The following is a 24,619-nucleotide window of genomic DNA, read 5'->3' as shown; positions in this document are numbered from 1 at the left end:
CGAAACGCGAACATCCGAAAAGCAAAATACGTGCAATATATAGCTATAGGTGGTCATAGGTAGATCGCAGATTTTTACGCGTATTCGTATCTTTGAGAATAGTATTGAAAAAGTAGAATCTCGGTGGAAAGTTGCTTTACCTGCCAAATCTTACGGAAAGCGTTTTGAACGTTCTAAAATACCAAAAATATTCTATTTTTCCATATTATGTGCGTTCTGTGCAATTTTACACTTTCGAGCGCCTTATCCGCACTTAAACGTCCGCGGTATCCAAAAGAATTTCCGTAAGTGCGGTAGAATCTCCTATGGCGTTGCAAGTGCGTACGGGTGTTTGCGAACTTCGTGTTAGAAAAATTAAAAAAATAAGAAAATGTTTTTTTCAATATGAAATAGAACAAGCATGCATTTTATCTTATTGGACGTCGGCTGTGTCTTCGTGTACAAAGTGGCAATTTCTTATGATTATTTATTATTGCAGTTACGATATGCGTCCCCGAGGTGTATTGGAAAGAATGCGCGGACATGATCAAAGACTCAGCTGTCAAGGGAATTCCAATCTCGTGCATCTCTGGTCGCGATCGATACGAGTGCATCGAAAGGGTTGGTAAAAAGGAGGCCGATGTGGTAGCTGTCGATCCGGAAGATATGTACCTGGTGGCGAAGAACAACCACCTGCAGGAGAAAGCCGGCTACAACATTGTCGAACAGGTGAGACAATTTTAATTTATGATTTGCAAACGTACAAGAAGAATTGATGGGGGATTTCTTTAATTTATTTTACGACGATAGTGTATCTTAGTTTCGTAAACAATTTCTGTACAACATTTATTGTACATTTCAAATCGTTATAGTTTTTAATATGTAAAGAAATTGTCTATTTTTTTAATTATATTCATAAAAACATTTTAGAATTTGCACAAAAATTCACAGTCTGTTAATCTTCTATCGAAAAAATAGAACTGGAATTGGTAAATTGGATCGGTAGCGATCCGAGAGTTCTTTACGAATATCTCGTTGGACTACGAGAGTCCAACATTTTCGCGAGAGGAAAAAATTGTTCAGAATGTCGAGCTTTTACAAAGGTATTTCGAAATCATCGAAATCAGGCAGCAGATAGTTTCTTCGCAATTTCACCCTGGAATTTGACATTTTGCGTGCATCGCATCAGGTGAGAACAAAGGAGGAGCCACACGCGCCGTATCGTTACGAAGCTGTGGCCGTGATACACAAGGACCTGAACATCAACAACGTGCAGGGCTTGCGTGGATTAAAGTCCTGCCACACCGGTGTGGGCCGTAACGTTGGTTACAAAATTCCGATCACCAAACTCACTGACATGGGAGTACTGAACAATCTACACGATCCAGAATATTCAGCGCGCGAGAACGAGCTACGAGCGTTGAGTTCTCTCTTCTCCAAGGGATGTTTGGTCGGCACCTGGTCTCCGGATCCAGCGATCAACCGCAGACTTAGTAAGTTTCTCTAACTACAACGACGACGATAGCGGTAATACCCATAGTAACATAGAACCAATTCTATTTAAAGTCGCCGTCTATCTAAAATCGTAGCTGAGCCCTCGCTGAAGCGACAAATTTATTTTTTTTTATTTTTAATTTGTGCTTTACCATTTATCCAGCTGAACATTTGGTAAATTTTTCTAACAAAGCGACAAATGAGAAGTTTTTCATCGCATGCTGTTGCAGCTAGTTTCGAACAATAACTGGCGAGTATCGTGGGGTATACATTTTTAGATTGATTTCACATTTTTCTATCGATATGATCATGACAGTCGTATCTCATTAATGAAATTTCAGAAGATTTTGTGTAACATATTCGTAATAAATACTCAGATACGTTCGCCACTCGTTGTACTTCGACGGTATTAAAACGATGTTGCGCACACGTATTGCACTGTTAAAGTGGCTACAAAAGATATCTGTGCATGTTCTTATTATTATCCTAAAGTGTTCTTTCTCTAGCAGGCTCTTTATTTTGTATACTTACATCGTATATCGATTCTGTATACTTACATGAAAGTACTACTAAACGATACGAAATTTAGTCTACTTGAATCTAATTAAGCATTACATAAATCCTATAATAAATACAACTGTGTATACTTTTTACAGTCACTGTATATTCATGACTGACCACGTTTGCGTTCGATTTTTCAGAGGAAACCTATTCGAATATGTGCGCTCTTTGCGAGAAACCGGAAGTTTGCGACTACCCGGACATTTACTCTGGATACGAAGGCGCGTTGCGATGTCTCGCGCATAATGGTGGTGAGGTAGCGTGGACGAAGGTGATCTACGTGAAACGCTTCTTCGGCTTGCCAGTCGGCATGACACCTGCAGTCCCGACCTCAGAAAATCCTGCTGACTACCGATACTTCTGTCCGGACGGTAGCAAAGTACCGATAGACGCAAACACGAAACCTTGCACCTGGGCCGCCAGACCTTGGCAAGGATACATGGCCAACAACGCAGTGAAGGACGTAGAAGCGGTTCAAAAGGTTCCTTTTTACTTTTTTTAATTTCCCCCTTCCTTTTTCTTTTTCTCTTTCCTTTCTTTTCCTTGCAGAAGAATATGTGTACTACTAACTGATCAATACTGATTCTGAGTGTTGTATCATTGGATTCTGATAATTGTAAATACTGCTGGGAGTTTAGTAGCGATCAGTAACGACCAGTAGCGCATAATAGTATCCCTGGGTCATATTTCTAAGTTATTAAAACTTGTAGCTCGTAGCTGGAACCTAGCATTGGGATACCAAATCATTACCGGGGAAATACTAACAGTCGGTAATATCGGGTACCTCTTCGGTATTATTATATCTTTTAGTAGTTTTCAGTAGCTTTTCTCCGCTCTTTCTTACCTTTTTTCCTTATAGAAACAACTTAGTGAGATCTACTAAGAAGTATAATATCGAAAAAGCATTCAAGAGTACTCGCAACTGCCGAGTACTTTCTCGGTAATGCTTTGGTCCGATCAATGAAATCTACCGCGACCAGTTTTAAGCTACCAGAATCTTCGATAGTAATCGTAATACACGTAATACACGATAGTGGCTAACCAGAAATATTTCTCTGTAGAGGTTCCTTTCATGGGAAGCTTTCCTTCTTCTTCTTTTTCGTATTTTTCTTCTTCCTCGGCAAATCTCGTTGGTTAACATTTGAACACATTGTTGATCGTGCAGGAATTGACTGATCTTGGTAAACTAGGAGAGGAAAAAAAGGCAGCTTGGTGGAAAGACATCATGCTACTGGACGAAAAGACTTTAGCAGTCCCCGCGTCACCGGTATTGCCCGCGAACCACTTGAAAGACGCAAAATATCTTGATGTGATCGAAAGAAACTCTGGAGCTACAGACAAAAATGCTCGATGGTGCGTCTGGTCCAAAAACGCTCTTGACAAGTGCAATGCTCTTGCAAAAGCAGCGTACTCGAGGTAAATCACGTTCGCTCTTCTGCTCTTACACGATAATTTATCGACTGATAATATCGGTAAATTGGTAGGTTGCGATGTTGATCTTCGAATTTTATCGTTTTAATCTGAAATAGGATAATTGGAGGATTTATCGTTGTTCATTTTCGTGTTTCGTCAGAGATGTCAGGCCAAAGTTCGAGTGTCTGCTCGAAAAGAGTCAAGACGACTGCTTGAAAGCCATCAAGATAGGTAACGCGGAATTATTGGTTGTCGAAGGAGGTTGGGCTTCTCATGCGATCAAGGACTTTAACGCGATTCCCATAATCGCGGAATCGTACGGCCCAGGTTCCACAGACCTCGGCGAGAGAGCAGCAGTGGCAGTTATCAAGAAATCTTCTTCGATAAACAAAATTGGTAAGAAATAAGAAGCGTTATTCCCGGCTAATATCTTAAAAAGCGTCGTTTCTCAAAAATCTCTGTTTTATATACGCAGTATGAATGGAAAATATTATTATATTCTATAATAATAGAAAAAGATTTCATCCTTTCATCGGACGATAGGTTAAAAGTTACAGGTCTATTCAATTTTGATACTTCACCGAATCGAATGAGAAATTTTTTAATGAATTAGGAATAACAGTGCTGTGATAATAATATAGTAATGTATCATGAATCATGATACGCGTATGAGATACGCATACAGAAGTAAAATATAGGAAGATATAATAACACGTGACATAGTATCGGCTTATCTATGTGATAAGATAATCGGCTGTACTCATCGTCGTTTGTTGAATTGATTTCAGATGATCTGAAGGGCAAGAAATCTTGCCACAGTGGATACAAGGGTGACTTTGCCGGTTGGACAGCACCGTCGCATGTATTGAAACATAAAAAGTTTATATCTTCGGAGGACGATCTAGCCAATTTCTTCACGGCATCGTGTGCCCCTGGAGCGCCAATCGAGTCGACACTGTGTCAACAATGCGTTGGAAACTCGGCGAGCAAGGACGATCGAATCCGTGAAGCGAGCAAATGCAAGCCAAATAACGAGGAAGCGTACATCGGCGGCAAGGGTGCTCTCGCGTAAGTCGATAAACTCCCAAACTGATTGATCGCAATCGCGAATAAACGTACGTGCATAGAATACGTGTTCATTTTGAAATTTATAATCTACACGAAATATCAAATATCAAATGTTTCAAATATCAAATATCAAAGAAGAAAATATTCTAACGTTTTCGAGCGAGAGTGTCGTCTTGGCATGTAAATAAAATTCACCGCGGTAAAAACGCTAGAAATGTACAATTTTTTACGTTGTTATGAACAAAAATACATACGACGTCGCGAATATGTTGCGTTGATCTGCAAGATCTTTTATAATTCTTGTTTTTCACTTTTTCTTCTTTTTTTTTCTGTCACATTTAGTTGCTTGTTAGAAGACAAGGGAGATGTCGCATTCCTGCCATCGCCAGCTTTGTTGAGCGACGTCGACTCCTCAAAGATAGAGTTACTTTGCCCGAATGGAGGACGCGCTGCTGTTAACGAATGGCAGACATGCAACTTAGGACTGGAGCCACCAAGGCTGATCGTCAGCTCGGCTGCTAAAACCGCGACCGCTTTGGAAGAGCTCACTCATGGTATATTAGCCGCCAGTGGCCTGTACTCGAAGCGGCCCGATCTTCTGCACCTGTTCGGCACTTGGTCCGACCGATCGAATATACTGTTCAGGGTAATCAGCTTTCCTCCTCTTTTCTCCCAAAAATCGGCGATAATCTTTTTATGTAGAACTGAAAATTCTTTAAACTTAAATGTTTTATTTCGTAATTTTTTCTTCGCGTAATTTCTCCCACGACTTGTTCGATAGCGTGATAACGACGCTTTTATAAAATCCGTATGAAAGCATGTGAAACGTAGCGCGCGAAAGAAAATGCGAGAGGTAAGAAACAAGCGCTAGAGTTTTGTACGTAGTGCTTCTACGCTAGGACAAGTATCCAATCGATTTTGAACTTTCTCGATTTCAGGACGAGGCAAAGGGTCTCGTATCAGTGAACAAAACGTGGAACAAGTGGAACGATTGGCAACAAACCCAACAAACTTACGGCTTAGCATGAAGCTTGAGAGACACTATTCCTCGTCGCAGGTTTCAGATGGACGTGACGCTGTATATTTAACGATACAATAAAATAGCATAGCAAATAATTGATTTTATTCGTTTTAACAACAATCTGCATTTCTTCTCTTTGTACCAGAAAGTTACAAATATGAAACGAAATCATGACACAAAATCATCAGAATCGAGAACAATGTAAAGCCGGAAGTTAATCCTACGCCAATAGGCGAGGACCACATATAACAAATAATAACAAGAGTAAAATAAAGTAAATAAATATACAATTAAATTCGAAATATAATCAAAATGATTAAAAAGAATAATCAAAATGGCAATTAAAAATAAATAAAGATCAGTCTTACCAATAAAAATCAATTCTACGGATCGAAAATAGTTTCTGTGGCAGGTATCCTGGTAACCTGCTGCAGGAAAGGTTTTGATATCCGACCGTATCTGCTGCGACAATATTTTTTGTATACCACATTAAAACTGTCCTGCTGCATTTGCGAATCTAACACGCGCCGCAATATTATAACACGAAGTGAATCGATCGCCTTGTCTTCTAACCTGAAAATAATCGCCTGATATTATATTAGTTGTACATACAACTCCAATTATGTAAATTATTCTCTCTCTCTCTCGACAAGTTCGGATAAATGGAGTTGCGAAAGCGATGTTAACCTCTGGGGCGAACTAAGAACGGCGGAGAGTAAACCTCTCCAGAACAACCATCGGGGTGTAGTATTGTCCCTTGCGACGTCCAAACCGATACCGAGCAGCAACTCTAATACTGTTATGCTGATCAATCTTGCGGATATTCTACAAAATCGCTCGTCCAGAAGCGTGATGTCGATCTGAAACATTCACGAAGAGAACAACAAGTTATGACTTGCTATTACGTGTTAAGTAAAATTCCATTTAAAGCTGCATAGAGCCATAAAGGGCCTAATAAAATCAACTTAAGGATCGAATAAATAAGAAACGAAATAGTAATAAAAAAAAAAGATTTTCACCATGTAGCAGCCGCAATTGTATAGAAAGGCTCCAGTTTCCTCGGATACGTTGATGTAATGCTCGCAGCTGATGAAATGATGCGTAAAAAGGCTAAACGTATCGGCGAACGTGATGTTAAAATTAAGTATTTTCAAAATCTTCCTCTCGCAATCGACCAACAAGTCCTCTCTTCCTATGTAAAGATCATTGGCGAGGGACACCATCTTCGTAGCCTGCGTATAAACAACCAAAGCGTAAAATAAAAAAAATGTTTGCGAGGAATAGTCCCATTCGCTTACCGACGGAATCTTATGAAATTTCTCTTGTCTCTTGAGCACGATCCACAAACTGGCCAACGCGTACAATTGGATCATCATCGTATCCACGGAAAGCTTGTCCATAACGGCGTCGAACAGCTTCACTGATTGATACACGATGCGCGACGGATATCGGCAGTGTATCTACCAACAATAACGAGATTTGTCATTGTATGCGTAACGTGCAAGACGTCAATTACCAGAAGCAATGCTACACAGAGTTGTTTCTATTAGAACAAAACCAAGACGCTTTAACGAAGACACGCGAAGATAAAATGGAAACGGCATGATATGTCTGGATTAGGTGATTTTGTAATTTCGATATCGATTCGTAGCCGGGAGAAAGTAAGAAGTTTTTATCGTTCAAGAAAGAACAAGAATGCAGATAATAGGAACAGTCATATTCGAGGGAGATCATGGAAGATCGTCTGACGTGCTGAGGAAGATCCTAGTACGAGGGTAACGCTCGATAAGACGTTGATTGCCACTCAAATTTTATGTTATTTGCTCTAGAAACCGCGATAGATCGAAAAACATATTACACCATCGGCTACGTGGATACGAACTTCTCACACATGCAAGTTATTATTATATTATTAGACTAAAAAATGTGTACTATGTGTATTTATTTATTTGTAACGAATGTTTTCTCTTCAGGAAGGACGTTAATGGACGCGGGAGTTAACGCAACTTCTAATTATACATATTTGGCATATTTCACGGGTTTTGAGTGGTTTTCATAATTTCACTCGATATAAATATAATAAAAAGAATTATAGAACAGAGACAGAAAATTATTTAAAGCGATAAAAGTTAAGAGCCGCTGTACTATACCATAACATTTAATTTTTGCAAAATATTATCGAATGTTATTATATTTGCTTTTTGTATACTTTTTTCCGATAATTTTATAAATTACATCTAACCAAATTCTCTCCTAGTTTTTCAAATTTCTCATTCTACAAAATCGAATAACGACCACCCTGATGACTACAATGGCGGCCAACGTTTCCAGGTAAAAGTACTACGTAGCGATAGGAAGACCACGTGTTCGTTCATAGGTTATGGAAAAATCGGTAGAATCGTCGAATACACGCGCACCATCTTCTCTGTTCTTGTTGTTTTTAAAATTATTTCGATATTAAATTATTACTCGCCGGAAGACGAACAACGACACTGTCACTGTGCTTAAAGTAGTTTAGAAAAGGACAAACGAGAGGAGTACACGTGCATTCGACGATTGCGCCATTTTTTTTTTTTTTTTCGCTCTACTCACTCCAAGACGTATTATAAAAATGACGACCAGCCTCCTCTGCTCCGCGTTGATGTGCCTCGTTAAGAAACTACTCGACAATTGCGGTGCTTTTCGCTCCCTTTCACGCTCGATCATCGGCAGTTCATCGTGATATTCTCCATGATACAGTAATTCAGGGGGGGAAAGATCGACTTCTTCTTTTAAATCGTTTCGACATTCCAGTAGCTCGCCCTTAAATGCGCTTCTGTTATACTTGGTCCGTTGAATCACCACCTTAACATTTAAATTAAAAATAGTAGACAAATAGATTGAGTCTTTTAGGTGGAGCGTATTTGTGAGAGTTGGAAAGTGAGTATATATCTGAATAGTAACGATAACCGATTAGGGGAAACTCGATGAATGGGGTAGGGAGAGACGAAGGGTCGAAATGTAAATGGACAGGAAAAATCAAGGGTGAGAAATAGCGTGCCATCATGAAGACGCACCAGTAAACGCGGAGAAATTCTGCAGGTGTTGAGAACAAAATTTCGACCTCTTAATATATCGTTCATGTGTATACGTATAAATTATAGATATTTAGACAACAAAAATTATGTACGAATCTATACGATTTGAATTATGTACGAATATGGTCGAACGTATATACACTCGAACAATTTATTCAAAAATAAAAGTTCACGTAAAAGAGCGCCACTTTGCATCCTTAACTTGTCTTTCTTCGTTTAACCCTTTCGCTTCGAATGCCGCTTATAAGCGGCGCCTGCGAGATAACCCGTAAATACGAGCGTCACACTTATAGATGACACCTACGAAATGATCTGTGAGTAGGAGCGCCGCATATAGGCGACGACTACGCGACGGATCCTAGGTTCGGCAGCTCGTACATCGGGCATTCACCAATGCCATCTGTAGTCAATAATATATGTTTTCGTTATCGACAGAACATTTTCTGTTGATTTTATCGATATATTGGATTTCACTTCTTAAAAGTTACTCAGTGTTGAAACAGTGTTGTTCATCAAAACGTCTTACGCAATATATTTCAAACATCCAAACGATCGTATACTGTTTCGTATTAAAAAATCTGTTAAATCCATTAACAGTGAACCGATATTTCATATATGGTTCTTACAAGAACCGTATTGTTATTTAAGACTTAGGAAAATTTATATACAGCAACCACGCACACTGTGCGCATTTCTGGCGCGCGCTTCCATTCAGTGACAGTACTTCGGCGGATTGGACTGCCGAAGCGAAAGGGTTAAATTAACTGTGTCTCGAGTTGCGCGCAACTGTCTGTATCATGCGAATACGAACATGACCAAAACTGAGATTTCGTACGTTCGATCATTGAGGGCAAGTTCCATTCCGATGGGACAGGTGTTATTTGAAAAAAACATTTAACGATTGTCTACCTTGATAGGAGTCTTTGGCGGTGGCGGTAGGAATGATACGTCGGCAGGCGTCGCCGTTTTTACAGTCAGCAACGTTTCCTTTTCTCGGGCGATCTTCGGTGAGTTGGTCAAAATTTGTTTTCTGTCAGAAATTAAAGGCCGCGTCCGTAAAACGTGAACGCGTAACGTATCGAGCAAAAAAGATAGAAAAATCACGTAGTCGTACCTTTTGTCGTTGACCTTGTTTCTCGACCCTAGAGTTACAGTTATTTTTTCTATTGGCCTCGATACTGGTTTATTTAGAATCGCGTATTTATTAACCGACCCGAATCCAGAACTTTTGCCGCGCCAATCTATCGAAGATGAACGTTGCGACGTATTATGTGTGATGGTTCGCACCGGCTGAACGGAACGAGATCTGCGACGGGGTATCTTAGATGGCGGAAGCTGTTTGTCTATTCGTAGCTCCTCTACCGAGTGTCTTTTTCCAAACAATTCGTTCGACATTTCAATGTTTTTTGATTTAATTCGACGAACAGGGGGGCTCGTTGTCTCGTTTACCTGTTTAGGATCATTTCTTCCGTAGGATGACGTGACTTTCGACTCGATTTTCAAGTGACACAATACTCGTTTCGAATTGGGATTTACCCTCGGAGGGCAACTCGACCTCGAAGCGTCACTCGACCTCGAAGCGATATTCGACTTCGAAGCGACACTCGACTTCGAAGCGACACTCGACTTCGAAGCGACACTCGACTTCGAAGCGACATTCGACTTCGAAGCGACACTCGACTTCGAAGCGACATTCGACTTCGAAGCGACGCTCAACTTCGAAGCGACGCTCGACTTCGAGGCGATATTTTTCTCATCGAAATGTATATGAAACGGTGTCTTTTTCGCTCGTGCGCTTCGTTCAAGCTCGCGGCTCACTCGGCTATCTTCGTTTCTCAAAGGTGTTCCCTTTCTTCGTTCTTCGTTCGAGCCTAAAGCGTGGCGCGTATCGCGCGAGATCGATGGTTTCTTTTTACCGGTTGCCACATTTTCCTTTTCACTCGATGGCACAGTTTCCTTAGTCGGGATCTTCGTTTTTAAGAAGCGCGCGTTTTGTCCCACGTGAGCCATCTATGCCGATTTTTTACCAAATATTCTCAGAATTTCTTTTCAGAAACTGTCTTCTATTCGATCTTATCCGACCGCTCCGGGGAAACGAGCACAACTGTGGCTTTGTTTATATTTACGTACTAATTTGATAACGCGTCGGCACGAGAGGACGATTCGCGCATGATCCGACAAATATCCGCCTGACTAATTTCCCGTAAACCGTTGATCGCCGCGAGATCGTTGCTCTCGATTGCGGGACACTATTCGTTCGACTAATAACACCAAACAGGTGACTAGATAAGACGAGATCAAAAAGAGAAGTAGAGGCACTGCGTCTTCCAGTTCTACCGAAGACCAACCAGATTTTGCCTGAAATCCCAAGAAGATCGTTATACTCGACTCGATACGATCGTTTATGTCTTATCTACAAGGTTTATACCTTGGCAAAGTGAACACACAGTGGTTCACGAAAGTAGTCGAATACTGTTAGAAATTACTTATGTGGCATCGAGTGCGAGAAGGAGAACAGCGTTTTCACGATACTGTTTAACTTGTAGCGGCACATGAGTTAAAGGACAATACGAATCATGTTGTTGTTTTGCCTCGGAGTTTCAAGATCGTTAGGATACGCGTAATGTAAGAACAAATAAACTCCGAGCAAAACAATGTCGCCGCTACGTGCAACCGTCGGACAGAAACGAATTTGAATTTTCCGACTCTCCCCCGACCAGTTTAAATAAGCGGACCCTGATCAAGGTGGCCGATAACATCCACGGTAGCACCCGGAAGCCGGTAGCACCCGAATAGCGACAGCCCGGCCAATCGTCGGTGAGTCGACGTATCACCGACTTCTCGTCGAATTTTCGGACGCGACTCGTCCAATCGTTCGGTAGCGACAAAATACGCCACAGTGCGGTACTTCATATGGAAAACCACGCCAGGCCCTTCCGTCTTCAACGAACGTCGACGCCTCGCCTCCGCTCGACGCGAGCAGTCGAAGGCGAGATTTGAGACGATGATCGAGCAAGGAGTGACGCGGCCAGTGAATAGTCCATGGGCATCGCCTCTGCGCGTCATACCAAAGAAAAACGGAGGCCTACGACACCGCGGCGACCGCGTGTCGAACGCCTGCATCGTATCGACAGGTATCCACCGCCGCATATCGAGGATGTCGCGCAACATCTGCACGAGTTTGACAACAAGCGGCCGACGCTTTACCAAGCATCGAAACGACAAACCCGCAGATACCGAACTTTCGCAACCGCGCACGAAAACGACGAGCGAAGTCGTACAACCGTATGTACAACAAAAGAAAGAAAGTCTTCGTAAAGCAATTTCAACAAATATAAAAACGTTATCACTGGTAGGGAGGTGATGTAGCGGCGCGTGAGTTAGAGGACAATCATGTTGTTGTTTTGCCTCGGAGTTTCAAGATCGTTAGGATACGCGTAATGTAAGAACAAATAAACTCCGAGCAAAACAATGTCGCCGCTACGTGCAACCGTCGGACAAAAACGAATTTGACTCTTCCGACTCTCCCACGACCAGTATAAATAAACGGACGCGATCGCAAGGAAATGAGTTACAGTCAGTTGTCGATCAGTTATCAACGAATTATCAGCGATCTAATTAACGAGTTATTAGCGATTCTATTTTACCACTTATACACTGTCTTAGCGAATCGGTTAGTACGAGCGTCTTTGCCAACATCATCTGAAACGGTGAGCGAATGAGTCGTTACAGTGAACCGCTATAGTGGCGCATCGTAATACAAGATTACATTCGCGAAAGCCACTATGGTGGCGCATCGCACTTAAGTGGTTAAATCGCAGAGCGACTAGAATTACGAATAATGATAATAATAGAAAAAATATAAGACATGTGATATAATACTCGTTAAAAATTTCCGTGGTAAGCGTTCGAATACCTTCGTCAATCACCGTATCTAACGAATGAAATAACTTTGCCATGCCACAAAGTTCCTTTTCGTTAATGCGTCAAAAATTCAAACATTTCTGAAGCAAGCGTGGCTTTTTTATTCGCTTTAATCCTTTACGGAGTTTTCGTCGAATGTAATTAATTTCCAGTGTGTGCTGCCGCTTCGCTCCTCGCGATATACTAATTGCAAGTATGCATATTTTAAGATAGTTCACAACGACTCACCCAACGCATTTGGCTAGACCATTCGAGCTTCAGCAGCCGCTGAAGGATACCGCTATCCCGTAGCAGAAGAATGCTACGAAGGATAAGTCACCGATAAAGAGAGAAGAAAGAACGACGCAACGCTATATTTGACTCACTTGGTGTCGATAATGCCACGATAAGGACTGTGACTCGGGACTGCCATGGCTATCGTAGTCTGCATTATCGCATCCAGAGGTTCTACCGCGCACTCGACTTTCCCTTGCAGCACGGTGGCCATATTATCCAGCGTCATGAAAGCGTATTTCTTCTCCTGACAAACACGATTCAAGCCGTCGAAATAGTTTACCGGCAGATCAAGTTCCCTGGCCAACAGCTCCTCGAACATGACCGTGAGCATGGTGTCACTGGTGTTCTATTTGTGCCCGAGAAAAACCAGCGAAATATTTTCAGAGTAAATTGCGAAACTACTCGTACCTTTGTAAATTGTTGAAATCCGACGATCATAATATTCTTTGACGATATACATTTAAAGGTTTATCAACAGGAATATTGTTTGGCTTTCGATCGATATATCGTTTATTGAAATATATCGATTCGTTGTAATTAAGCTGCGGATTTTTCCGCACTTATAAACAAATTTTAACGCGCAAAAACATATAGAGTGCTAAATGAAATATGCAGTTTCCCAAGGAAACTTTTAATTATAATATTTGAAGGATGAAGCAAATCTCTCAATTAGATCGCGTTTCTTTAGGTACGCTTATAACATTGTGAATTTTCTAGAAAAATTTATTTATAATAGATCATATGCAGTACGAATGGGAAATCGTCGCAAATCTATGTCGCAAAGAGTATTGATCGTTCGAATTGAATAATTGGGACGCGTCGTAGTTGGTGGCGGATGGTGGACGTAGAAGTACGATCTCTTACCTGGAAGAAACTGTAATCGGCCGAATCACCAACCACGGCAAATCGATAGGTACCATCTTTCAGCAAACCCTCCATCGTGGTAAATGGCATCACGAACGTCTTTATGGCCAAGAAGCTGATTAGCGCTGCCGAATAAGCTGCAAGCACCACCACGCCTGTCAAGTGAACGTTCAGATGCACCAGTCGCGTGGGATCCAAAGGAGACGGTTCCATGCCTGTTCGCAAATTCGAAATTACGTCTCCCTGTCCTTCGACATTACCAAAGTATTTAAACTAGACCGCTAGACTACCGATTCTTATGCAAATTCATTTTTTCGGGAATATAGTTGGAAGAGTATAAGCCGGCATCGTTTAATTTAGCTTGTAGCGGAAACGGTTTCGTATATACATTCGTGTGAAACGAAGCAAATACTTTTGAACTTAGTAAATAGTTCAATAAAAACAAGTTTAACTTAGTTTAATAAAAATTAACTCGTAGATTTCCTTAGGTGGCTTCCTCGCTCGTAACTGGCGCGCCAAATTTGCCAAATTCGATTGGCCTCTCACTCACCCTGTCCGCAGAACGCACCAAATACGTAGAAGAGAATCTCGGATAAGGTGGACCTGGAATTGGGCCTGAGATCAACCGGAAACCAATTCACTTTTCTCGAGAGAACATCGATCCCGGTGATCGTCAGCGCCACTACCACGACGGTCAGACCGATTGCGTTCCAAACGTTGAATGCAAATGGTGCCAAGTACGTGTTCCATTTCACTGCTGTTGTGTCCGGTCTCCTGATGTATGCGCGGCATCTGAATGAAAAGGAGGCAAGAAGAAGGCAAGCAAGAGATACGTCTGATCCGATACGTTGCATGCGGTAAGTTGTTAGAGGAATTGCAGCATTGATTTCTTGGATCTGTTGCTTGCAGGCGGAGGTAAAAAATGACTGTTAATGACCATCAGGTTGCAGACTTTTACGCGAATGCAGACGAGCGAATAAACGATAGTAATAGCGATAATAGAAGAAAGCTGCTGACTCTTAACTTACTTGGTCGAGTAGACGGGAGTGGTAAATTTAATGGCCTCCAGTCTGTCGGACGACATCATCAGCTCAGTTGCCGCGAGATCTGCCTTGTCTTCTACCAACATTCTGATCGAACCTGTCCACGTGCCGTTTGGTAATCGGGTACCCCATGAGCTAGCCTCCATATAGGTAAACCTGAGACCCTCGGTGTCGCGCGAGTCATTTGAAAGAGACATAAAAAATTATGCAAATGAATACTAGTCTTTCTCATTTGTACGTGTATTAAGTCTTATATCGAAGTATACTCTTTTTTATCTGTGTATTAACTCTCCGTAGATCGACGCTTTGAAACATGCGGCGAACGATTTCGTAAATTACAGCAGTCGCGTACAAACGGACCTAGGACCTCATTGAGATTAGTCGAATTATTTGAATTCGAGCGACTTAAAATTCAAACGACGACCGAAGTAAATTACAGATTCATAGCGGTAAAGTGGGGTTGTCAAGCCGCTTGGATTCGAGTGGCTTGCTTGATCATGCTCTGAACGTCAAACGAAGCTCAATTTAAATCTTCGAGAGTCACCTCCCTCGCGAAGTTGTCGACAAATCGAGCCCGATATCGCGATCTTCGTGCACGATGGACTGTCTGTTTGACAAACGAGAAAGGGTAAGAGAAAGAAGAGGAAGAAGAAGAAGAAGAAGAAGGGCTACGGAATCGTCCAACGCGGAGAGCATGCTACGAGGCTTCGCATCGAAATGTCTAGAACCCGTTAGCTCAAGGAGAAGTTCCTTACCGTACGTAGTTAGATGCGCTTAAAATTAAAGAAAAATTGGTTTAACCATTTTTCACAACATAACACGAGAAAATCTTGAGTAGAGATAACAGTAACTTTACATCTGATATTTACTACTTACTCGTTGTTACTGGACTGCGAATGTTTATGTAATATTTCTGTCAGAATTATTCTTCATTCTTTTTATTCGTTCCTAAATTTATTTCAGCTACGGAAATTTATTTTGCCCACTAAATGTCGTATAATAGATGCGCGATGGTGTTACGCAGCACAGCCGCGACTCCGCGGCGATATTTTTACGAAAGATATCGACGAAGCGGTGACGGCCGGAAGAGAGAATGGTTCGAAGAGAGATCGGCCGCTAATCAAGACGAATACTTTCGGAAGGAAACGGCCAGGCAGCTGAGAGAACTTCGACGTGCCCTCAAGAGGAAAGCCGAGCAAGAAGATGACGCGACGACTGTCAGAAAGAAAAAGACTAGAAGGCACGACGTAGCATGCTCTTGCGACGAGGACGAAGATACGAACTTGAAAACATGAACGAAAGCAAACCGATGGGAACGCTTGATCAATGATCACATGGTACAATGGTTCGCGAACGCTTAAGAAACCTTTTTTGAATGTATTAACGATGCGTGTCGTACGAAACGTAACGTCTCGTTAGGAGGGAGGCGTCTCTCCCTGAAAAAGAAGATTCTTAGTTCCAATTTTTTAAATATTACGTGTATTGTAATTTAAATTTGTTTCGATGAAAGTAATAGTAGTATAAGATATTCTATTAACAATATCCATCCTTAAACTAATTTTCCATTAGAAAATTCGAACGTGATACCAGTTTCCCAAAATATGTAACAGCAGCTCTCCTATAATCACCCTATACTCGTAAAAGTTTTCTACGATAATTGAATTGAATCTCACTGTATATCGTAATCGGTATAGTTTCTGTAAACGCTATACTAACGTGCAATTCATTCCTTCTTGCAGCAGTTGAATCACTTCACCGAAGAAACCGCCGATCCTAGAAGGCTGACCAGCTTTATTGCGAATGATCCGCGAAACTGGAGGATCCTGCCAGTGAAACAATTCGTCAATAGCGATCGATAGCTCCTCGGATATTTCTGTTCTTATGTAAGTATCGAGACGCTTGCAGAAAGCAAGTAGCGGTGTTAGATTAAATTAAGTCAACAAAGTAGAATGGCTGGCGAAAGAAAGTTTACAAAGTGAGTACAAAAAGACACCATAATTTTACAAACTGGATTTCTATTTGATAAGAGCGGTAAATTAATTTAACGTAGTATATATCTTCATGTATAATACATGATTGTATATATATACAAAATTTGTATATGCCACGGAATAGCTGACTATTAGCAATACGATAAAAAGCTTTTAACGCGATAATTACCGAGACCCATACGGTATCAGTTTTAAACTTTCTTTTACCTGTGTACGAACGATCGCGGTAACTCACGTGAACGGAAACCACTCGTATGTTGCGTCCATTTAGATCGTTTCTACGTTGATATAATCCAAGCTGAGGTCCCTGGAATCCTTCTCTGGCATTCCACTCGCCAAACTTCATCGATCTCAGATTATCCTCCTTGCTGATTTGGTACACGTCCCGGACAATCTCACCTGTTCCCTTCGAATCTCTCTGAGTCACCATCAGAATGCAGTCAAATGGTACGTAGACGTTCGACAAAAATTCGTCGAATCTAGTGCCGTCCCTCAGGAACAGCAACCACGTCGGATAAGACATCGTGATCCATTTGGAAACCTGTTATCGTTTCGTTTGGATTCGTCGACGATCTCCGTTTCTTTTCTCTGGTATTTCCTCTTACCTGTCTTTATTTTCACTCACCGAAATGAATTGCTCCCTGATCTCGTCGAGGTCGTTCAATAACACGAACAACGGCCTTTTGATGTGATGATAAGTCTTTCCTACCTGAAACGAGATACGATAGCCGATTGAGTTACGCCACAAGACATTAAATAGCGAATATCGAGGCTCACGAACGAGCGAACACATTGACTCTAAAAAGCTGATCAGTGTTTTTGAATTCATTGAAAGATACAAGACGAGTGTCTTCCTTTTTCTTTTTTTTTTAATATTTTTCTGCAAATGATTGAAAATATACGTTTTGATAGCAGATGTAACAGAAATACAAGAAATCGTTCGTTCCGAATTTGTCCTCCTTTTATTGTCTTTTTACTGGAGTCAACAAATAGTCAACAAATAGTCAACAAATTGAGAACTTGATCGCAACATCGCGTCGCTGATATACGTAGCACAGAATACCGGAATATTTCTAAATACGGAATCCGTCGAATCCGACATTTCTTGGTAAACCTACTCGATCCTTGAACATGCTAAAATCCATAATCACAGTCCGGATGTTCAGAGATCCACTTAAGTACCTTTGGAGCGCCAACAGTCCTTCCATATCTTCCAATCCTAAAACGATCATCCACGGTTCCATCTTCAACGTTACGTTCTTACATTCATTGAAACATCACCGGCTCACCTTTCTTCTCTATCACGTTCATCGTGCCGTGAAAAAGTATGATGCAGGTGTTGTTGAAGTGATCGTGAACACCCTTGATCAAACTCTCGTAGACTTTGAGCGGTCGTATCAAAACAGGTTCAGCGTCTGCCAAAGACGCGGAGAGGCGCGTGCTTCTTGAGACGCACAGTAGCAGCAACGTCGCACAAAATTCCCGTCTGAACCGAAGCATGGTCACCTCCTTCGTTAATAATTTTCTAGCAGCCGAAAGAGCGTAAGTGAAAATTGTTAGTTTTTCGGAGAAGCTTTCCAACGCGAAGCCATTATATTAAATTTCCAACATATTAGGTTGACAACTAAGAGATTGCGGACTTTGTCAATACCACCTAATGACAAAATCTGGAAAACAATCTGGAATTGGTCTCGGGAATATTTCTCGTTGCGTTGACACTGACTATGCATGCGATCAGTTAGCGATACGGATGAAGAACTATCCTCGAGAACAACTCGCGATAGCTTTACTATCGAATGAACACTTAGCTTTGGAATCCCACGGGTAAAAAAGCAGGATAGGAGCGAAATTGAAATTGACTCGTGCCGTTAGAATCATAAGCAAAAGACAACGACGTAGAAAAATAGCAGCTTACTTAGTACTTATCCTGTTGGCCAAAATCTAGCTGATACCCCTTTGCACACGCACCACAGAATTGTCTCGTACACGACAAAGTTCGTCGACGGTCGATTAGTATCACGACTATTACTCACTCGTTCGCGGCTGTCACGCGACTGATTCTACCTTCCCGATTTCCAAGTCTGAACGTACCTACGTCCATCTAAATTAAACTAGATAGTGATGTATGAAATTGCTCGATCATACGAGAGCGGAACGTCGAAGATAGCGAAGCACGTTACACATCTTGTCAGGAAATTGACGGTTGGTCGATCGAATCGCATCAGATACGCTCGATTAATCTGCGTCCTCCTCTTCTTCCGATGCGATAGTTGCCTAGACCGTTGCGTCCACCAAAGCACAACAAAGTTACATAGAAATCGATCGCGATGGCGTGGATCGAAACGGTCGTTTCTGACGATACGTCAGAGTCAGTGACTCTTCCAATTCTGATACTCCGCTCTGTAGCATCTTCGCGCGATCAAAGTTTAAGTGTCGCTTACTGTACACTGTCGTACACGAGTATCCGGAGATTTGTAGTGTTTGGTAAAATTTTATCAAATCCGGTACTCGGAGTATTTGGCAAATTTGCGATAATAATACGATAATATCTACCAAGTTTTTAAACTGCCGATTAATCAACGACTACGGGTAGCACTTGCTATCTTCTTACGGAAATTATACATTTAAATTCCGTTAGAAAAGACGAAAAAGTCAGACTTGGGAAACGTGTGTAATAATACTGAAGAAAACTGGCACGAAATTGTTAATAAATATCGGTTAAGTTCTATAGTTGCGACGATCACTTTCCTCTTTCCTTGCAAACTTATAAACTAATCACGTCGAAGAAGAGCGACTGTCTAGATACTCTTATAGCATATTTTATTCTGTTCAAGTTGGTTCTCATTTACTTACGATGTTTGACCAGCTTCGCAAACACTGACAACCAGCGTTTTCGTGATTCTCGTTCAGGAGAAAGAAATTCAAACGGGTCCCACGTGAATATTCCCACGTGAATGATACATCTCGTAGAAAGAAGAGAAAAAAGATCGATCGACTTTGTCCATGACTCTTTTCATTCCTTTACGTTTCGTTCCGACCGGGGCAGGCATGAATTATAGCGAAGGTAAATTTCAAAATCGTGCAGCATCGAAAAAGATGTCTAACGCGAGAGACAAAAACGTTGGCACAGTGGGAGCGTAAAAATGAGAGAAGCAATATTCTCTACGTATCTAAATATACTCAACCACGCACGTACGTATGATATCTAGATCCTACAAGTTTATGAAGAAATGTCGAGTATTTTATAACACTGTGATAAACTATTTCTCTGCATTCTAAAAACTGGACTTGACGAAAAATTTCTTCTCAAAAAATTCAGTCACGATACACGATTATTGGCCACGATAATCGATCGTTGAATCTATAACAATGAAATCCGGAAACTTTTTACCTGCATCCTTAATCATTGATAAGAGGTAGACGACGAAGAATGCGGAGTACGACTCTAAATGACGTTGCCGAATCCGATGCGGTGCCGAACACGAGCAGGAAACGGCAACTCGTGATAGAAACTATTCGCGTAAAAATAAATAACAAATTGCAAGAATTTTTCTTTGTGAAAATTCGAAATGATGCGATAATGTCGGATATAATTGCCACGGCTCGCAATCACCCCACCCGCTCCTCCTACATTTCGTTGTGTAGTTCGAGGTGAGTCAAGCAAGAGGGTTGGCATTTGGCGATAAGCGTCGATTTGCACGCGATAAACAGCAATAAATAATACTGAAAAATATTCGACTGACGCAATTTTCCGTTAGGCGATTTCATCGCGTGACACGTAAAAAGCATGCAAGGTTGTAAATTAGCATCGATAACGAGTCAAATGACAGTTTGACCGTGTTGGGAAGTCGATAAAGGGTATAAGCCGATCGCGATTCCGATGGTCGACCAAAAGTCAGAGACCAAGTTTCCAACAACCGTGATCCACATCGAACTTGCGCTATGAACACCGTTACGATCGTCTTACTGTTGTCGATGTGCTTTTGCGCACTGTGCGGGACTACTCCTGCTGTTTCTTCTCTCGATCAAGGTAAAAAACGGCTGCGATCGATCGATCCGCTGCTACACAATCTTGCGCCATTGAATAATATCTTATCATTACCGAAACTTTATAAGTCGGTAGCTACAAGACATTAGTATTAATAAATTCCCTCTTACTATTGCAATAGTAAGTCTGACAATGAAATATTAAAGGCAAAGTTTACGAGTCACGAGTTATCTTGTGTCATCTATCGGACTACGAATTAAATACAACTATTGCGAATACGTTTTTTTCTCTGTTTAAGGCCATTAACAACTACATACTTTTACATTGATAGACTTCTTTATTCGTTCGTTTATTTATTCTGTCTTATCAATCTTAGCTCGTATTCACGCTTGTTACGCGGCACCCGGCTTTTCAACGTTGACGCTTTTAAAGCTGACTTTCAATTTTCTGATTCTATCGCTGGAATACGTGCTCTTGTAAATGAATTTATCCACCGATCGTCTTGACTTGTTTTCCGCTCCCATTGACAATCGCGGATAACCTGCTTCGAGAGTAATTCATTTTCGATGCAATTCTTTATACAGGGTGGTTGGTAACTGCGGAACCAACGGTACAAGCTGAAAGGGGGTGATTCTACGCGAAAAAAGAAGACGAAAATATAGAATAACAATTTTTCGTTCGAGGCTTTGTTTTCGAGAAAATCGACTTTGAATTTTCGCTCGGTACGCCTGCACTTTATCGCGTCTCGTTATAACGGATCTCACTGTAGATTTTTAAAAAATTTTATTCTATATTTTCGACTTCTTTTTTCGCGTAGAATCACCCCCTTTCCGCTTGTACCACCAGTTACCAACCACCCTGTATAAATACCGGTGTGAAATCGTAAAATTGTGAAAGAGAATTTCGTAATCCGGCATATACTTTGTCTATTTACTGATACTAGGTACGTTGATAAATTGCCAAGTTACAAGGCTCCATATCGCGTCACAGATGTGTGTTACGTTACGTCTATAAATTATAGACTTCTCTTTTACAATTTCCCAACTTTTTATCACATAGCTTGTAACCGTCGTTAACTTTACTCGTAAACTTTCCTCTTTTTTACTCATAGCACACTTATCACTTTTATTCATGGTTTACGAATACCGGTAACTTGCAACTCTCGTGACTCGTGAAATTTTGCTAATAACGTTAACGTGAATCTTCGATTGCGCAAGAGGCACGTGTTCAAGGGTAGTGCAATTTTATTAACGGGATCACGTTCCAGTTGGACTTATCCCGAGCAACGAGGTTGATACAAAGTTGCAGCGCATCGCGCGGCAGTCTTCTACATCCGACTTCATCGAAGAAACCGTATCGAGACTTGTTAATATTCCGGCCAACCTGGCGACCAACATCATAAAGTTTATCCTTTCGATCATCTCCAGGATCAGATCAACGTTTCTCTCGTGGATCGAAAACATCGAATCGTTCCTCGAAAACCCTTTAACGCAGCTCAATAACAGTCAGAATTCTAATCAGAGACGACGAAGATCAAACGTGTCGAATGGCCTATCAGATTTAATAAGTGATTTGCCGAACTTGCTACATTTACCGGTAAGCTATTTGCAAGAAACGACAAGCTCGATCGGAGATTCTGTTGGTGAGAAAATCAAACATATCGCAAAAGCTATAATAAAATTGGTATGGGACTTTATAAGGACGCGACTATTACCCTGGCTTCACGAAGTGCTCAGCAAAGTCCAGCAGTCAAATATTTTGCCATCCTTTTTGAACGAAGCGATCGGAAATGTCGATTCTATTTATTCCCTTTTGCGCCTGTTCACCGAAATCACCTCGAACAGTTCATGAGTCTCGCGTGGTATCGTGATATAATTTTGGCTCGAGAGGCTGGTCGACATTATCTTCTTGATTTTAACGCTAGAGTCGTCAAAGAAGTCCTAACGTTTGGTATTTAAGACTTTCTCTTTCTACTTTTATCTCTTCCTTTTTTCTTTTTGTTTGTTAAACGTTTGTATCTAATGGTGTTTAACTTTATCGAGACAAAGATATGAAACTGTACGAGCAAGTGTACTTATTTCGTTTGTTACGTTCATTTAATCTTAGTTAACTGTTGCGTAATATGTTTAGATACATATTATATGTTGATAATACGCTCTAGTGTGAAGAGAGGAAAATACAAAATTCCGGGCGCAAGACGCGTAAGAGGAGAAGCTTCGAAAACAATTTATTATTATTATTATTTATTTCATCGTAATGTTTTTGTATGGGAATCTTTAATTTGCGTGTTGATATGCGTGCGAGGGAAACAAGATTTCTCCGTCAATTTTTCTAACGTGGTATATCAAACAGGGAAAAAGACAGTGACGACCCGAATAACAGACGTACGTTCGAGAACTGTTTCTCGATAATCGATGCGGATAGGATCGATTTATTAATTGTTATAACAGAGTTTATATGTATAATAAAGTGAGCGACAACAAATTTTTAACCGCTGTCATTACACTTGGTTCGGAAGGATGGAAAAAAGATAAAAATTCCTAAAACTTCTTATAAATGTTACATTCCACGTTGTGAAATATATATTTAATCTTCTACACAGCATAATTTATATATCCTTGTTTTTCCTCTTATCAGTCATTGCGCTTCTTTCGCCATCTTTATCTTTCTTGTTTTACGATCGTCTTGCGAAAACGCTTGCAACCAGAACAGCAACAAGTGTAAAGAATAACAGGAGAAATCTTCTCCATTGTTAAGGAGTGCGGGTGCAAGATACGTTCGCCAATTACGTGCCTATACGATTACCAGCAAAATCGGTTCTACAAATGCAATGCGGGACATTTGGCATGCAATCGATTCTTTCGCCATTCTTTTTTTTTTTCTTTTTTTTTTCTTGTTTGCTATTTTCTTGGAAACAGATATCAGTTACCTAGGCTTTAAACTTACACGATGATTAGATGACACATTCGTCCGGATATTTCGTGAACGTTCTAAATCGTCTTTTCCATGGAGCTGATCTGTAACGTCGAGACAAAACGCAACGTGCTAACAGTAGATGCGAGTCTCTTTTCGCGACGTATCGGTTCATTGATCGTTCGTCACGAGACTCGGTTAGGGATTAAACCGCGTATTCCAGGAAAAGCAGAATGACGCGAGTAAACAACGAAACCGAGCGCGTGTAAAATCACTGTTACGTAAGTCGAAGGACGCGTCTAATCGTGCATCGCGTCATCGTACTATTCGCCGCGACTCGCCTCTTTCCCGCAGCTCTTTGCTGCTCGTACACGAAGCGCGAAAACCATGAAATCGTCAGTGAAATGCACACGATCTAACGTCAGCTTCATCTTCCAGCTCTTCAACGTCACAGCGTTCTCCATTCACCGGAAATGAGCAAATTTTATTCGGCGTACGATAACCGTCCGCCGATAGCTCGCTGTCGCATAGTCGGTTTCGCGTATTCTATTTATAAAATTCGTCAAGTCGTAAGCTTTTGAGTCATAGAATTTCCATAACCTCGCGTATACCGCTAATTACACGCGGTATGTGGTGGAGCGATAAGCACCGATGCACCGGGATGCGCCGCGTCGCGACCAAGCCTTTGTCGTTGATGACCGTAAGCGTCCGTGAACGCGCCCGCCCATCCGAAGTCACGTTTCAACGCCAACCACGGCCGTTAATTCGCACGTCTGGTTCGGCGAATCGCGCGTCAAATCCACGCAGGACACACGACAATTGTACACGATTAGGAATCTACGTATAGATGGACTGCGTGTTTAGTCAGCACGATGAAAAATAAAAGTATGGTATTTCGTAGTTTATACAATATCGTATTAAATCGTATTGGTCGAAGCTCGTTTCAACGACACTCGATTCGCGTGTCTTACAATCCATCGAACATCCGTTTACGAGTTTACATGTTA

At 41.3% G+C, this 24,619-nt stretch overlaps 3 protein-coding genes across 11 annotated transcripts in view; 2 read left to right on the top strand and 1 right to left on the bottom strand.

Moving 5' to 3' along the window:
- Positions 1 to 5,631, top strand: part of LOC126870724 (transferrin) — a 5,846-nt gene extending 215 nt beyond the window's left edge. The window contains exons 2-9 of the mRNA XM_050628708.1: positions 479 to 708; positions 1,169 to 1,472; positions 2,175 to 2,515; positions 3,200 to 3,450; positions 3,608 to 3,843; positions 4,236 to 4,515; positions 4,858 to 5,161; positions 5,454 to 5,631. Of these exons, the coding sequence (XP_050484665.1) occupies positions 479 to 708; positions 1,169 to 1,472; positions 2,175 to 2,515; positions 3,200 to 3,450; positions 3,608 to 3,843; positions 4,236 to 4,515; positions 4,858 to 5,161; positions 5,454 to 5,543 (2,036 nt within the window). The 3' untranslated portion in view covers positions 5,544 to 5,631. The remainder of the gene's footprint in view (positions 1 to 478; positions 709 to 1,168; positions 1,473 to 2,174; positions 2,516 to 3,199; positions 3,451 to 3,607; positions 3,844 to 4,235; positions 4,516 to 4,857; positions 5,162 to 5,453) is intronic.
- LOC126870718 (uncharacterized) lies at positions 5,617 to 24,619 on the bottom strand. Of its 9 annotated transcripts, XM_050628693.1 has the most exons (16): positions 23,646 to 24,619; positions 18,001 to 18,236; positions 17,830 to 17,930; positions 17,337 to 17,420; positions 16,947 to 17,252; positions 16,437 to 16,543; positions 14,706 to 14,876; positions 14,228 to 14,469; positions 13,678 to 13,892; positions 12,903 to 13,159; positions 12,766 to 12,838; positions 8,129 to 8,380; positions 6,835 to 6,996; positions 6,556 to 6,768; positions 6,224 to 6,396; positions 5,617 to 6,109 (listed from the first exon to the last, which is right to left on the bottom strand). In XM_050628693.1, the coding sequence occupies exons 1-16, from the start codon at positions 23,663 to 23,665 to the stop codon at positions 5,920 to 5,922; spliced, it is 2,802 nt and encodes a 933-aa protein (XP_050484650.1). In that variant the 5' UTR covers positions 23,666 to 24,619; the 3' UTR covers positions 5,617 to 5,919. The 9 variants fall into 9 exon arrangements, with proteins under 9 accessions (XP_050484650.1, XP_050484645.1, XP_050484643.1 ...); XM_050628688.1 differs by having other exon boundaries at positions 6,556 to 6,996; positions 18,001 to 18,378; XM_050628686.1 differs by having other exon boundaries at positions 6,556 to 6,996.
- Positions 20,577 to 23,306, top strand: LOC126870751 (uncharacterized). The gene is made up of 2 exons (XM_050628782.1): positions 20,577 to 20,741; positions 21,967 to 23,306. Exons 1-2 carry the CDS (start codon positions 20,654 to 20,656, stop codon positions 22,548 to 22,550), a joined length of 672 nt encoding a protein of 223 aa, XP_050484739.1. The 5' UTR covers positions 20,577 to 20,653; the 3' UTR covers positions 22,551 to 23,306.

The sequence above is a fragment of the Bombus huntii genome, chromosome 10 (genome assembly GCF_024542735.1).
Source record: "Bombus huntii isolate Logan2020A chromosome 10, iyBomHunt1.1, whole genome shotgun sequence".
Lineage (NCBI taxonomy): Eukaryota > Metazoa > Arthropoda > Insecta > Hymenoptera > Apidae > Bombus > Bombus huntii.
Note: the sequence above shows the minus strand (reverse complement) of the source record. Positions and strands in the feature narration are given on the sequence as shown.

Coding starts and splice junctions, on each gene's coding strand:
- LOC126870718 (XM_050628686.1), bottom strand. CDS start 23,665: ATGTGTCATCTAATCATCGT. Junction 18,237..23,645: donor ATGTGTCATCTAATCATCGT/GTAAGTTTAAAG, acceptor TTCGGCTGCTAG/AAAATTATTAACGAAGGAGG. Junction 6,110..6,223: donor GTTCTTAGTTCGCCCCAGAG/GTTAACATCGCT, acceptor GATTATTTTCAG/GTTAGAAGACAAGGCGATCG.
- LOC126870751 (XM_050628782.1), top strand. CDS start 20,654: ATGAACACCGTTACGATCGTCTTACTGTTGTCGATGTGCTTTTGCGCA. Junction 20,742..21,966: donor TGTTTCTTCTCTCGATCAAG/GTAAAAAACGGC, acceptor ATCACGTTCCAG/TTGGACTTATCCCGAGCAAC.